General features: G+C 35.9%; 1 protein-coding gene across 2 annotated transcripts; it reads left to right on the top strand.

Moving 5' to 3' along the window:
* The first annotated feature begins 3,117 nt into the window (after window positions 1-3,117).
* On the top strand, window positions 3,118-10,158 carry ARG1 (Chaperone DnaJ-domain superfamily protein). 2 transcript variants are annotated; one of them, XM_086632657.1, is made up of 12 exons: window positions 3,118-3,338; window positions 3,558-3,841; window positions 5,217-5,340; window positions 6,398-6,480; window positions 6,564-6,675; window positions 6,753-6,857; window positions 7,038-7,088; window positions 8,287-8,376; window positions 8,480-8,588; window positions 8,683-8,831; window positions 8,917-8,970; window positions 9,641-10,158. In XM_086632657.1, the coding sequence occupies exons 2-12, from the start codon at window positions 3,720-3,722 to the stop codon at window positions 9,848-9,850; spliced, it is 1,209 nt and encodes a 402-aa protein (XP_086488783.1). In that variant the 5' UTR covers window positions 3,118-3,338; window positions 3,558-3,719; the 3' UTR covers window positions 9,851-10,158. The 2 variants fall into 2 exon arrangements, with proteins under 2 accessions (XP_086488783.1, XP_086488785.1); XM_086632659.1 differs by having other exon boundaries at window positions 3,249-3,444.
* The last annotated feature ends 6,031 nt before the right edge of the window (window positions 10,159-16,189 follow it).

Genomic DNA, 16,189 nt, shown 5'->3' with positions numbered 1-16,189 from the left:
GAGTGGTGAAATTATTCGAATATGGGACGACCCATGGATACCGACTATACTAGGATTCAAACCGGGAAAAAGGGAAGATATAGATGAACCACATAACCTATTTCTAGTTCGAGACTTATTTGATATCATTGGATCGTGGAATAAAAACCTCACTTAGAGAAACTTTGATACTTTATCGACCCATTCAATTACGCAACTACCTTTGGGAAACAGGGACATCAATGACAAGCTAATATGGGTGTTTACAGAGAAGAGCGAATTTACTTCAAAATCCATGTTCAATTCCGTATTAAGAGGTGTACCATCTTCATCACAACATATGCAATTACCAAATGATATGTGTTGGAGATAAATCTGGACTAAAGTGAATGTGATCCCTCGAGTGAAGTTTTTTATATGGAGGTTATTAAATGATGCCCTTCCAACGAAGAAAATAACACTTTTATTTAATTAATATCAAGTTTCGACAATTTGCTTAATTTATAATAAGGAGGAGGAGAAGAACGACTATATGTTTCCTCGATGTAGACTAGCAAGGGAAATATGGATGAATTGCCTGGTGAATCAAAGATTAGAAGGTGATTCTCAAATTATGAATACATTGTGCATGCGGTTTGAGGAATCAGGCGAAGAAACTGTGGCGGTAAGATTATATGTGTTATGACAGTTGTGGAAAGCAAGGAACAAGTGTGTCTTCGACGGGGTAAGGCCAGATAGTTACGCAATTATACAAAGTGCTCTCTACACTTCTCAGGAATACTTAAAAGCAAAGAAAGAATCAGATCCAGAGAAGCAAGAAGATCGAAGGGAGTCTATTCGGTATTGGCTACCGCCACCAAAAGAAAAATTGAAAATAAACTTTGATGCGGCTTATAAAAATGGAAAAGCAGCTTGGCTGCGGTTTGTAGAAATGCAAAGGGTGAGTTCGTGGTGGCTTCAACAAAGTTAGTTTCATCGTTGATGGAAGCCGAAACAAAAGGTGTTAGACTAGCAATGAAAATAGTATCAGATTACATCAATATCATTTCTTAGTAGAGGGTGGTGCTCAGACTGTTACTGAAGCTTGCAAATCGAAAGAAGATAAAATGCCATGGAGGATTGAGCCATATATAATGGAGATCAAGAAGGAAGCACCACATCTACAAAACTGCATCTTCTCAAATTGTCTAAGAGAAGCAAATAAAGTCGCACACCTTTTTAATTTGGATCATGTATCCAGCGAGGAATTAACTCAATCCCCTTGGTATTTTGGGTCAAGTGGCTATTGATAAAGCTCACTTAGAGCAACTCCAGCCCCAGCCGGGCGGAGGCCATAAATTCGAATTTATGACCTCCGCCTGGCGCTCCAAGCCCAGCCGGGCGGAGCGGAGGCTGCAGCTCCTCCCTCAGTCGCCCCTAATGTTAGGGGCGACTGAAGGGAGGCCCCAAGTGACCGTTGGGGTCCCCAACGGTCACTTGGGGACTGTCCCTAGCCGTTGGATTTCCAACGGCTGGAAATGGGTCCAACCCCTATAAATAGGGGTTGGACCCATTATTCATCTCCCACACTCTTCATCTCTATTTCTTTCTCTCATTCTTGCAAATTTCATTCTCTCAATTTCATTTCTATCTCTCTTTCTTTCAATTTTTTTATCTTTTCATTTGTTCACCCATGGATCCATTAGACATCAACGAATTCGACAACCAAAAGTATATGGAAATGTTGTCCCCTAATTCTACTTACCCGTCGGCTCAATTAGGAGTTTATGATTATGAAGTATGTGAGGATTCTTGCGTGCAAGGAGGGACGAGTTCGAGAAAGATAATTAAACGGGAACCGTATAAGCCGGATGAAGATATTTTACTTGCTAATTGTTATTTGAAAATCACATTTGATGCGGTTGTCGAAAATAGTACAAAATATAAAGTATTTTGGCAAAAAATATCGGATGAATATAATGCGAGTGCAAAGTTTCAACGCACACTTAGAAGTTGTAAATCTCGTTTCAGTGAGATAAGCTCGGAATGTCAAAGTTTTATATCGACTTTGAGGATAATAAATAAAGTTCCAAAAAGCGGAGAAAACGATTATGACCGGGTAATTGTTTCAAACTTTTTAATTTCTTTTTTCTATCTTTTCACTTCATTCATAATATATACTTATATATATTTTGTTTATTTCAGTTACAAAGATCTATCGAATTGTATAAAAAAAATCACCAAGGTAAAGGGTTTAAGTTCCTACATGTTTACAAATTTTTGATGACACACAACAAGTGGATGGCAGACATGCCAGGATAGTCAACAACCGGCAAAAGAGATTCTAATACCAATCCATCGGAGGAAAGACCAATTGGCCGTAAACAAGCCGAAGCAAATGCAAGAGTTGGCGAATCATCCACACATTCTACTGCTTCAAAAACTCCCAATGAGGGATATTGGCAAAAAAGAGATGAAGAATCCCAACAAAGATCAACAAGTTTGTGTGAAGCTGTACGGGTTCAACAAGAGACCCTAAAGGTGCAACAAGATTTTCTACGGGTGCAAACAGAGTTGGCGAACCGACAATATGGGATGGACTTAATGAAGATTGATGTTAGGTCTCTCGACGAACATGCTCAACGAATGCTTTTAGCAGCGCGAGACGCTTGATTCAACGGTCTACCACGAGACCCAAGAAACCCCTTCTAGTTATTTTTAATTAATTTTTCTAGTGTTGTTTAGTCGTATTTAAGTAGTTTTAAATTTTTAATCAATTATTAGTTGTAATCGATGTTTTGTAATTGAACTTTATTAGTAAATTGGGAAATTTCTAATTCAAATTTTCGGCCTCAAGAGAGGCTGGGGCTGGAGCTGAATTTTAGAGGCTGAGGCTGAGCTGAGGCCAATAATTTTAAGTGAAAAAGTGTTTTTTTCGGCCTAAGACAGGCTGGAGTTGGAGATGCTGTTAGACTCTTCCGTTCAAATTAATAATTTCATCAAGCAAAAAAAAAGAGAGAAAGAAAATGGAAGAAGGAAGAGAGAGAAAGGATCAGGATCATGTGTTTTTCCCAAACTAGCCGAAGGGTAATATTAGAAATTGTAGAAAATTAACTTTGTCCTTTCATAGCCAAACAAATCTGGCTGTTAGACAATTTTGATAATACACAGGGGCTAAATTGAAATTAACTCATAAATTAATGATTCATCATTGTGTGCTAGGAGAAAATAATGTCATCTGTCGATTTCTTTCTTCCAATATTTTCAAACGTTTCAAAATACGACCGTCTTCAAAACCTATAATCTAGAAAGAAAAAACAAAGATTTTGAGAATTTCCTCTCACTACAAAACTCTCCCTCTCTCTCTCTCTTCATATGAGGTATTCCTTTAGATTTCTTGGACCAAAAAACCCTAACTTTCTTTATTTGATCTGCTAGATATAGATCTAGTAGGACGAGTTTATGATTTCAGTCTTTTTCTTTCTGGTATGCTTGCAAGATTATTAGGGTTCTATTTACTTTTATTTTCTGTTTTTGTTTCTTTCTGGTATTGATTTTGTTCTACTTTTGTTTGTAATTGGTTAAAATATGGATGATAGATTTGGGGATTCGAGCTTTTGAAACTTGAAAAGATTGAATTATTGGATTGATGGAAAGGTATTAAAAGGAGGTAGAAGTGAATATTGAAGTATATATTTGTAGAGATAGAGAGAGAAAGAGATCAAGAAGTTTTGGAAGGAAGGAGGAGGAAGAGGAAAAGAATGGGTTCTAAGATCGAAGGTCCTTCCGTACCTATTCGTCGAGATCTTTATGAGGTTTTGGGTGTTTCAAGGGATTCATCCGATCAAGAGATTAAAACAGCTTATAGAAAGCTTGCTCTTAAGTAAGTTTCTTCAACTTCTCTTCTTTTCAATTTTCATTTAACCTACTTATTAACCATTTTCAATGACTTAAATGAAGTTCTAGTTTTGGATTTGTTTTACTAAATTCATGATCTATATAGTTGCAATATAAGGTGCAAGTAATTTGAATTTGAGGAATGAGCTCAATCCCAGCTCAATGGTTTCAATTATATGGATAACTTATTCTGTTTAAATCGCTTATTTTGTGCCGGCAATAAAATATGTTCATTATGCTAGTTTTATTAACAAACCAGAAAGAGTTGCTAGTTGATTAGGAGCTCAATCTAAGCAAATTGTTGTTCTTCACTTCAAGAAACACTGGTTAGAATCCAAAATTTTCACATCAATCAATATGGCTGTTCTATTTACTTTTAGTGTTAATTGATACTATAGGTTGGTGGCTAGTTGGTAGTTAAGATTTAGGTGGTTTCAAACTTAGGTTTTAGGCAGGTGTATCTTCACTGATGTGTACCTTCTCGCCATAAATTTTAATAGTAAGTTGAATCTATGGAATCAATATACTTTTTATCATAGTCTAGTACCATGCTTTAGAACATGTTAGACGTAGTATAGAGCACACGGGCTATTGTTTATGGAAGAGGGTTGCTGAAACGAAGTGCGATCCATACCAAGAGTTTAGAGGGCAACCTGGGTCAAGAGTGATATTGGCCGCATAGTGTGGTGCTAATTTAGAGTTTAGAGAACAGGTTAGACGTATATGTCTTGGAACTCAGTAAAGAATGAAAATGAAAGGGAAGTCAACTAAAACAAACGAGGAGAATAGATAAAATTTATAACTTTTCAAACAGAAGCAAAAAAGACTCTTTAACTCCACAAAAAAAAACACAAGAGACATATTAAAACTCCCGAACTTGTGATCAAAGAATAACTAGAAACCGTGTAGAGGGGTACCTATAACCAATTTGCGATTGCTAGAAGGTTTTCTAACTCTTTTAGGAAGGGTTTTGGTGCCCAGCTAGATCACTTAGTGTTCAATTTTCATCTCCTTTTAGCTTGATGGATTCTAAAGAGGATACATTTCATGATTGCTTTGTGTTGGAAGAGAATGGAACTTTTTGGAACTTGGGTTTACGCTTTGGTTTAGTGACTGAGAGTAACCTATCATTGATTCCCCTCGTGGAAATTCTTAAGGGTGAGGCCAGGGTCCATGGAGAGTGCATTGGGGCGTCGTGGTGGTGCTATGCCCTTTCTTGTTTTCTTCACTTCTTAAGTTATATCTATTCTCATGCCTCTGCTTCACAGTTATTTTTCCGTACTAAGTTATGGTGATTGAAGATATTCCATGTGCAGGTTCTGCTTCATAACCTAACTCCTTTAATTTCGAACTATGATCAGGTATCATCCTGATAAAAATGCCAACAACCCTGAAGCTTCAGATCTTTTCAAAGAGGTTTCATATTCTTATACTATATTATCTGATCCAGAGAGAAGAAGGCAATACGATACCTCGGGATTTGAGGTCTCTCTCTCTCTCTCTCTCTCTCTCTCTCTCTCTCTCTCGGCATAAATTTGGTTACTTTTAAGGATGCAAAGTGACTGAGACTATTAAGGTCTACCCAGTTAGCATCAATGCCAAATTTTTGAATCTAGTAAGATTGGGTGTAATGTGCAGGAAATGTTATTCTTATGTCTTTCAATAAAATTGGCAACTTTGAACAATCAATACTCGCACAAACATGTGATCTACAGACATTACTATCTAGAGCTTGGCAGCTTGCTATGTTAAAAATGAAATTCCATTAGAATTTAAGATGAGAATCAGAACAGCTTTATGTAAGCTAGTCTCTCCCAAGTCTTGATAAGGTGTTCTATTAGGTGAAGGATCTTGATATTGGATCACTCTGTCTTTTAACTTAATAGAAGATAGTGATGGGGTAGTAAGATATGTATGACGAAAATCATTACATTATACAGTTGTTTTAACAATTTAATTGATGCCATCATAAAGTGATAGTTATGAGTTCTCTCAACAATTAAATTTGTTACATTATACAGTTGTTGGAAACTGCTTACTCCATTCACTAATTAATTTGGTTATGTTATCTTGTTTATGCATTTAAATTCTATCTCAATTTTAGGATTGATTTCCAAATAAATTATGCAGGAATTGTGGTATTAAAGTTTTTGGTCAATCTACGAAATGTAAAATATCGGTGGAAATTAATGCTCATTTCAGCTAACATATTTGATGTTAAGAAATGGAAAAAATTGCTTTACGTTATTGAGTTGATTCCGAGTCTCTTTTCGGGGGTTAAAAAGTGCTAATAGTTTTGTTAATAAATGGAGTTAATGACATATAGAATCTGTAGTAACTTTTGAGCAAGAATTCTAGTATAATTTTTCCATCATCTAACCAACAATTTATTGTTCCTGTGAATTTATAATTATTCATTTCCACGAAATATCGGTTTCCATGTGGAACAAAATTTAATACCTTGACTGGAATAATTTTTTATTGATTTAAGCTTCATTGGCTGGATATTGGATTTAACTGTGCAAATCTTCCCATGACCCAGGCTCTTGAACTTGAAGGCACAGAGATGGAAATCGACTTGTCCAGCTTGGGGACAGTCAATACAATGTTTGCCGCATTATTCAGGTAAATGGCTTGGTTAATGGTAGCAAATTTCTTGCTTTTATCTGGATTAGTGTTTTCACTCTTCTATACTGTTTTCTCTTTAGTAAGCTCGGTGTTCCTATCAAGACGACAGTTTCCGTTAATGTTCTTGAAGAAGCGCTTAGTGGAACTGTTACAGTTAGACCTCTCCCAATTGGAACATCAGTTAGCGGAAAGGTGAATATCACTACATTAGGGTAGTTTCTCTTTCTGTTGAGTTCTTCGTTTTCTCTGTTAATTTTCTATTGGTGCAGGTAGACAAGCAATGTGCCCATTTTTTTGGTGTGACAATCAATGAGCAGCAGGCTCAGGCAGGAATTGTAGTTAGAGCTACATCAACAGCACAGAGCAAGTTTAAGGTAGTTGTTTAGTATATCCTGAAGCATCTGGAATTTCTTTTCATATCTTGTCTGGTGCAAAACAGTATATCCTGAAGCATCTGGAATTTCTTTTCATATCTTGTCTGGTGCAAAACTTTTTACGTCGTACCTTTCTAGAAGAGGACAATTCGCATTTACGTTCTTCTTTTTTATTTGCAGCTACTTTACTTTGAGCAAGATATCAATGGAGGTTACGGTTTGGGTTTACAGGTACTTTTCTTAAGTCTATTTAATATCCTCTTATGATATTGTGATTCTGGGTTGTGCTGTAATTTATCACATTGGTTTGTTGACACTCCAAATCTTGAAACCCCTAACCAAATCTGGGGATAGAATATGAAACATGGATAGGCGAAAGGATTCCAAACCAAATTTCAGATGAGTAAGGTGAGTCCAGTGAACTATGCCAACTGCAAATTGACCATCTAGAAAGAAAGAAGACTTCCATCTCCATGCTTAGCTCAGATGTAGCTCACTTCCCTTTTGGTGTGAAGCAGTGTCAAACCAAAAAACCTAACAAGCATTAGCTCTCCCCGAAGAGGTGAACCACCCCCACCATCCAGTGCGGCTACCTTGTTCCGCCTTCATGGCAGTCACTAGCCCTGCCTTTAACTCCCATCCTTGAGGTTAAGATAACAACATCGGGCATGGCCAGCTCCAACTATGGTCTGTACATGAGGCTGGCGTTGCAATGAGGTGGTGTTGGTCACAAGGCGCGGAAGATGGATGAAATTAACTTTTTTAAATCTGCTTCTAAAGTAATTCCTTTTGGTTAAAGGACAAGATAACTAGGAGACGTTAACAGATTTTCTCTTTTCTCCTTCTGTCAAGTTCCTAAAGGTTTGCCATACAGGTGAACACCCACTCAACCTCTAGGTAATAAACTATAATACCTTCCTCCGTGTTCAATGAGCTTTCCAGACAAGCTATCTGCCTTCAATGGAAATGATAAGTTTCCACTGAGGTGGTGCTGATTGTAAAGAAGTTCATAAGTGGGCTACAAACTTTTTTTTCTTTGGCAGTCTCAAATGATCCCTACCCAAGGAATGTTACTATTGTAATCAATAAGTGACCTAAGTTGTCGCTGTTGCAATTTTGGCGATATAGCAGCAATGAGGCGCCATTAGAGATTCCAACCAATGTACATATCACAATTTGAACTATATTAACCGACATACACATACATAGTACCTATATAATTAGACCGACATACGTACTACCTATATATATATATATATATATATATATATATATATATATCTGTGTGTGTGTGTGTGTAATCAACCCTAAAGAAGTTATCTATGTTCTCCTTCACTGATACGGTAATGGTGTCAATATGATTTGTATAGACTTAAAATACATGTAGCTTAGTTAACTCGGTAATTTTAATAGTTTACTTCCTGTGCAGGAAGACAGCGAGAAGACTGGAAAAGTAACATCTGCAGGGATGTATTTCTTACATTTTCAAGTATATCGTATGGATTCAGCTATGAATTCGGTATGTATGCTAAATCATTTTCCCTTAGTCTTTTGTGTTGGTTGACCTAAGTAATTGGGTTTAACCATGAAACCTTAATGAGTTAATTCTTCTTCTTGTGCAGTTAGCAATGGCGAAGGACCCCGAAGCTGCATTCTTTAAAAGGTTGGAAGGCCTCCAACCTTGTGAAGTATCAGAACTAAAACCTGGCACTCACATATTTGCTGTGTATGGTCTGTATTTGCACTGCTTCCTTTATTTTATATTTGGTTTATGAAGTCCATGCAAATATGTGCATCCTGCTAATGATCGTCAAATTGTCTGCAGGAGATAACTTTTTTAAAACTGCAACTTACACCATTGAGGCTCTTTGCGCAAAGACATTTGAAGATACCACTGAGAAACTAAAGGCAGTCGAGGCTCAAATATTACGGAAGAGAAATGAACTGCGACAATTTGAGGAAGAGTATAGAAAAGTATAGCTTCTCCCTGTTCCTCAAAGCAGTATTCATTGGGCACATTAATAATTGTTGACTTAATCTTTTCGTTGAGTTTTTGTAGGCACTGGCTCGATTTCAAGAAGTTACAAACAGATACACCCAGGAAAAGCAATCTGTATGTATTGCAACCACCCTCTGTCTTCTTTGATATCAAATGTGCACTATAAGATCTTGTTTGAACTTCTGCACCCATAACTTTAAGTAGAAAGAAAAACTTCCCATGTCAATCAAAATGAGCTCCTAGGGACTAAGCATGTTATTCTTTCTTGATAACCAAAAAGTATCAATTTGCTGTGGTAATTGAAACCTTAAATGTTCTTTCAAGATGTGACTTGAATGCAATAGATAACGACCTCAACTAGCTTTTTCATTGCTCATATTTTGCCTGCTCAAATTTCTTTTTGACTTGGGGTTTATTCTCTTCAATTATGTATAAAAGGGATGTCTTCTGCATTGTTCGCATTTTATGGAATTTCTTGAATATTCCTTTTATAGGGTATAGGCAAACAATGACACATGATATAGCTATCTAACTTGTTTGTTCACATTTCCATTTTCACGAGAGAAGATAAACTCCATTTATCTTTCCCTTGTCTAAGTTATCTTCTGTGTTAACATTCTTTGTTATGCGACAGAAAACTGATCATTCTGTCATTTTATAAAAAGCAAAACTTCGCTTCCGATATTCAAGTTATTTTTTTTACATTGAGCATCACTTTGGTGGCTTAGTTTGTGATCGTTTTCACTGTTTGGAATCTTATGTCTTTGTTACTGGTACAAAACAGGTCGATGAATTGCTGAAAGAAAGAGACAACATTCATTCTTCATTCACTGTAACGAGGCCTTTAAATGGTGCTAGTAGCAGTAAAGGTCCAGCAGAGGAGGTGAAAACTGAAAGCCCTGGAGAGGATGCGAATTCAGATGGAAAAGACAAAGCAACCAAGAAGAAATGGTTTAATCTCAATCTGAAAGGATCTGATAAAAAGCTTGGTTGAAGTAACATATATCTTTCCAAAGAAAGGGTCGAGAGGGCTCGACAAGCCTTCTTGCATTTCTTGTGCTTTAAAATTATTGCTGAATGCTTACACAACCATAGTTCAATGTAATGCGACCAACAACGGTTAGCAACTATATTTCTTCACATTCATAAATTTTTTTGTTTCATTTTTTGTTTGCTCATATAGTACAAGCTATTCTGGTATGACATCTAGATTTTTAAAGCATGTATCCATCTTCATTGGACTGCGTTTGTTTGGGTTCCAGTTTTGGATTGTTAATGTAACAATTTCGATCGGTTCTGCTCTTTGGTGGCTGCCCATTTATCTTGTAAGTAGCCATCTGATTAGACAATTAGAATTTTAATTAACAGATTGGGTTATAGTGGTTTGTCAGAGACCAACTTACCAATCCTTTCTGATGGCACATATAGAAGTATCATGGCCTAATTACTAAGTAAGAAATAAAATTTGAGCGGGAACTATTTTTTCCTTTTTTTTTTTTTTTGGTCGTGCCACATCTTATCGGCATTTCTAGACTGTAGTACTAGTCAATAGAAGATATTGGGGTGAGATGTCGTTAGGATGCCAGTCGGTGATCAAAGTTGAGTCGAGGGCGAAGAAGTTATGAACACAAAACGATTTTGTTCGTCTAATTTGTTTTCGACCGATTAGGATGGTTTGTTCAACTGATTTAAATATTTTACTTCTTAAATTATAAAATTTTCTTTTAAGTCCATGTACACTATGTACATGTTCCACACTCTATCTGCAAAGAAATAAATCATATACTTGTATCCTTTTCAGTGGAAATTTTAAGATGAGGATGTACAATGTAGGAAGCTTTAGCATGACTTCAGGTGTTTGGGATAAGAGGAGCAATACAATATTTAGTATAGACTGTGCGTTAGATAGGGAGAGCAGTGTTTTTAGTATAGGAAGAGATACAACTTATTTGTTTCCAAAATATCTCAAAATCGTCCCTCCACTAAAACTATAGGGGTCTCGATAAAAAAAGAGATTAAAACTTTAAACCTCATTCATTAACACAAAAGAGATCAAAACTTTAAACCTCATTGATTAACACAACACTCATCTCCATTACCTATAGAAGTTTTCATATCCTTTGTTAGTTTGATTGATTTTCTCACATTTTCCTTGATTAAACTTTATAGATTCAAGGGGTTCAAAACACTGCTAATAGCAAATTGCACGCACAAAATGCATCTTCAGATGAAATGTGGCAGCACCCCCACTTTAAACTTGGGTGTAAATAAAATTTCTTTTAAAAATCAAAGTAAACCCACCCTAAACCCTAAAATCCTTTTCTCAGTACAAGGGGAAGCATCTGTGAGTTGCTTAGAGGGAGAGACTAGGAGAACTCTAGAGAGAGAAAGCTACGGCAAAGCCGGAAAGAAGAAGAAGGGATCGAGAGTTGGTGCTTTTCTTAGTTGTTCTTTCCATGAGATTCGCGTTGCTTTGGATTTAAGGTAGGTTTCTATCTCCTTGTGGTTTGAATCGCCATTTTCATAGATAAATCTAGACGATTAGAGAACACCATAAACCTTAGGTTTGATATTATTCAAATACAAATTAGGGTTCATGAAACGAATACACGTTAGAAGTTGTAAATTAATCACTTCTATAAAACTAGAATTTTAGGTCACTTTGAATCACATCTATATGCTAGATTTCGAAAGAAACTTGACTTAATGATCTTGATAATGAATCATGCAATCTTTATTATCATTCTCATGCTATATTCGCGTATACGGGTTAATTTAGTATGATGATAGGAAAATTCAACAAGTATTACAATCAAAGTAATGACTTAAAACCCCTTTGTTTGACATGAAATAAGTATATAATTATTGTAATTAGGCGTCGCTTGCCAAGAACCAAAATTCTTGTATGTGTATGTCTGAATAGGCGATAGAAAACATCATGCTGCGAGAATATATGTTGTGTAGGTTATTGTTATACATAGATCACTACTTGTAAAACGTTATTGTGAAACTAGTAGGTCATAATCATATATTGGCGGTTATGATTTTGATTCATGTATCTTGTGGTGTGATGCTATTATGTGTGTGTGTGATGTGATGGAGTTGGTGGAGGGTTGTATGATTTTGTGGTTGGTCCGACCCTCTCTACCGACTATTTGTTGCGATGACCAACGGATTGGTTGGGGTCCCTCCTTATATAATAAAAAAGATTCCTCGTCAAAATAGGATTTTCCCTATGCCTTTTTTGGGGAGAAGTTTGTTTCCTATTTCAAGCTTAAAAAGGAATCCTATTTCTAGTAGAATACCTCTCATATTATCATTATAAAAGGGAATGAATTGGAAAATGTTATTCATACTTTCAGAATAGAGAGAAGTCAGTGAAAAAGAGATCTCTGAAGTGGTTCTTTCAAGAGAGATTAAAAGAGAAGAATACTGATTCGAAGAAAAGAGGATTAGTAAGGCCGCGACTTTGGAAAATAAAAAATTTCTAAAAAATTGGTCAACTAAGATTGACTTTTTTATTTCTATTAGAGCTTCCAATTTTGGAAATTAAATTTTTAGAAGATCCCATAAGAGAATTTAGAAAGAACTTTTATAAACTTAAACACAATATTTTTAGGGATCTAAACCCTAAACTCGTTCCGAGTGTTCCTTCTTTACTTCATCTTCGTCTCCAAAGCTTTGTTTTTTCTAATAACTAAACCCTAAAACCATGGAGAACAAACCTAATATGTTTAGAAGTGTTGAAGAATATATTTTAAGGATCAAAATTAACTGATTTCTAGGGTTTAGAATGTGTTTACCTCTCTTGGGGAGGATTAATGAATGAAGAAATTACTCTTTGAACGTCCATGGAGGATGTTTAAGAGCTTCAAGAGATTTTGTTTGACGATATATAGATTTAGAATGTTTTTTCTCTCTTTATCTCTCTAACTTTATTTCTGACTTTAGAGAGGTAAGGGTAGTAGGGGTTGGAGATTTGGGAAAGATATGTAAGAGAAATGATTGAGAAGGAAGAACAAAAAGTTTGGCTAGAAGTTATGGAGAAGATAAGATAGATGAGTTTTTCTTCGTAGAAGAAGAATGAGGAGGGGAAAGGACTTCAAATAGAAAAATTTTAAATTTCTTACTTAAAGTTAATTTTGTAAATTATAAATTTTTTATGTATTCTCCATCGAAAAATATACCCTAATTACAAAGAAACATGGATTCCCTAGAGAATTCGTTCCCCAGAGATTTTTCTTTATTCCCCAAAGTCGTGACCATTATTAATCTTGTGAAACAATTTAGTTTTGACTTAAACTTCTTCAGGCTTTGTGGTAGTCTTGAATTTGTTCAATTCCTAAGGAGTAAGATATTTTTATTTTCTCTTTTCTTTGTTCAGTTTATCCACCATAATTCTGGTGAAGATTTTTTTTTTATCCAAGAGCGTTCTCTCACATCTTTAAGAGTTGAGTAATCCTCTATTTCTGTAGGGAAGAATTGTGTAACCCATTATTTCATCATAATGGAAGATTTCTGGAATAGGTCCTGTGGTTTTTTACCTTCTATCTTGGTGGGGGTTTTTTGCCACGTTTAATTAGGCCGCGACTTTGGGAATAAAAAGAATTCTATGGGGAATAAAGATTTTAGTAAACAAATATTGCTTTAGGGGCATATTGTTTGTTTAGTCCAAAAATAAACTTGATTAAACATTTCCCCTTCATCTTCTCTCAATCTCTCTCTTTCTTTCTCCCCCCCCCCCCCCACACCTCTTTCTCTCTCTCTCTCTCTATCTCTCTCTCATATTGCTCTCTCGCCCATTGTCTCGCACCATCTCTCTTTTGTTTTCTTATTATTTCGTTCTTCTTCTCTTAGTCTCTTTCTCGATTCATCATTGTCTATCTCTTACTATCTATCTATATTGCTCATACTATTTAAGTCTCTTGATCTCTCACTGTTTCTCTCTCAAACTCTCACTGTTTCTCAATTGATCTCTCATTGTTTCTCTCACTCTCTCACACAGACACCGCTTCGGCCAAGAGAAGTGTTCCCTTCATCAGAACCTGACATCGGAGAGGGTTTATAGTGAAAACCTCCTCGAGGATTTCGTGGCCACAATACGTTGCGTGGCCATGACCATTTTGTGGCCACGGACTCTGTGATTTTCACAGAGAAATCTATACAAATCGAGAGAGGGAAAGAGAGACTGCGAGAAAGATAAATAAAGACTGCGAGAGAGATATGTCTACAACGAGAGAAATAATGAGAGTGATCTACAACGAGAGAGAAAGAGATATCTAAAGTGAGACGACAAAGAGATAGTCAGTGAGAGCGAGCGAGCGAGAGAAAGAGGGGGTAATAGTGAGTTAGAGATGAAAATAGAGGAAAGAGACGATGTGGCAATGGTGACGGAATGGTGGTGACCGGAATGGTGGTGGTGGGAAGTTGTGGTGAAGGTGATAAAGAAGATTAGGGGGCAATGTTTGATCAAGTGAGTTTTTGGACTAAAATAAAATATTCCTCCGAAAATATACAAAAAAACATTGATTCCCTAGAGAATTTGTTCCCTAGAGATTATTCTTTATTCCTCAAAGCCGCGACCTTAAATTATCTTGGTGTCCCTGCTTTTAATTCCTCAACAACATCTAGAGAATTTATTTTCATATTTGTGAACAAGTTATTTTGGTTATTTTTCATAACAAGTGGTATCAGAGCTCAGGTTAAATTTTTGTTTAGATATATGGAATGGAGTTAGTAGTGCACTTTAGACATGTTTCAGGCGAATTTGTGTGAATGAGAGCTAAATGCTGTTGGAATGTGAGATATCAGTCAAAGAAAAAATGTTGAAGATAAAGAAAATCCATATATGGTGTGTTTGGTTGCAGGATTTCTAAGTAGGATTCCTATCAAAAGTGGAATTTGGTAGGAATCATGAATCCTTGGTCTGTTTGGCTATCAAGAATCCTAAGACTCTTGAATCCTAAGGATTCCTGATTCCAAAATTTGTATTGCACCAAAATCCCACCATACCCCCTAGGATTTGCTAGGATTTTGGATTAATGAACCTTAATTTCAAACTTAAAATCAACAAAAAAAATATTTCCTTCTACAAAATCATTATTTTTTTTTCAAAATCATAGTTTTTTTTAAAAATCATATTTTTCTAAAAACGTTTAAAAGTACTCAAATAATAATAAATCATAGGATTCTTAGTTGCCAAAAAATATTACTTGTATTCATGAATCCGTGAAATCATGAATTCCAAGGACTCATGAATCCGCAGATTCATGATTCCGCCATCCAAACACATAATAGAAGACAATACTTCAGATATGATGGCAAAACCATTGCCCAAAGACAAACATGAGCTATCTAGTAGTATTGTTGGCATGGAGATGGTTTGGCATTTTCGTAAGTCGGGAAGGAGAGTTTGTTGGGGTCCCTCCTTAATTATATAAAATAGACTCCTTGTCGAAATAGGATTTTCCCTATCCTTTGTTTGGGGTGAAATAGGTTTCCTATTTCAAGCCTAAAAAGGAATCCTATTTCTACTAAAATACCTCCCTAATAATTATCATTATAGGAATGAATGAAAAAATATTATTCATACTTTCAGAACAGAGAGAGGTAAGTGAAAGAGGGATTTCAGAAGTCGTTCTTTCAAGAGAGATTGAAAGAGAAGAATACTAGTTTGAAAAAAAGAAGATTATTAATCTTGTGAAGCAATTTAGTTTTGTGTTAAACTTTTTCAGGCTTTGTGGTAATCTAGGATATGTTAAAACCCTAAAGAGTAAGAGATTTTTATTTTCCCTATTTCTTGTTTAGTTTATCCACCATAGTTCTGGTGAAGAATTGTTTATCCAAGAATGTTTTCACAGATCTTGAAGAGTTGAGTAATCCCCTATTGCCTTAGGGAAGAATTGTTAACCCATTATTTCATCATAGTGGAAGATTTCTGGACTAGTTCCCGTGATTTTTTACCTTCTATCTTGAATGTGTTTTTTGCTACGTTAAATTATCTTGGTGTCCCGGCTTTTATTTTCACGTCGTTTATCTTCATATTTGTGAACAAGTTATTTAGGTTATTTGTCCTAAAATGGTTCGCATGGTAAAGGCATAGGAAGTACGACTTAGGTATAGAGTGCATGGGGTCGGCGCTAATACGAGGTTAGCCTTGTGGACCACACCTTCATCCAACGAGGTTATGCGGAAGGTTCAGATGAAGGATCTGATTTTTCTGGTGGACACCAACTTATCATATCGCTTTTGGTTGTTTGTTACAAATGTGGTTTCCTTTAATTTGATAATTCTTGAAACTGTATATTTAGGCTTTAGGGATTTGAAAATCTAC

Source organism: Eschscholzia californica, unplaced genomic scaffold (assembly GCF_041429995.1).
Source record: "Eschscholzia californica isolate CP2 unplaced genomic scaffold, dmEscCali1.0.p SCAF_4, whole genome shotgun sequence".
In the NCBI taxonomy this organism is placed as follows: Eukaryota; Viridiplantae; Streptophyta; class Magnoliopsida; order Ranunculales; family Papaveraceae; genus Eschscholzia; species Eschscholzia californica.
Note: the sequence above shows the minus strand (reverse complement) of the source record. Positions and strands in the feature narration are given on the sequence as shown.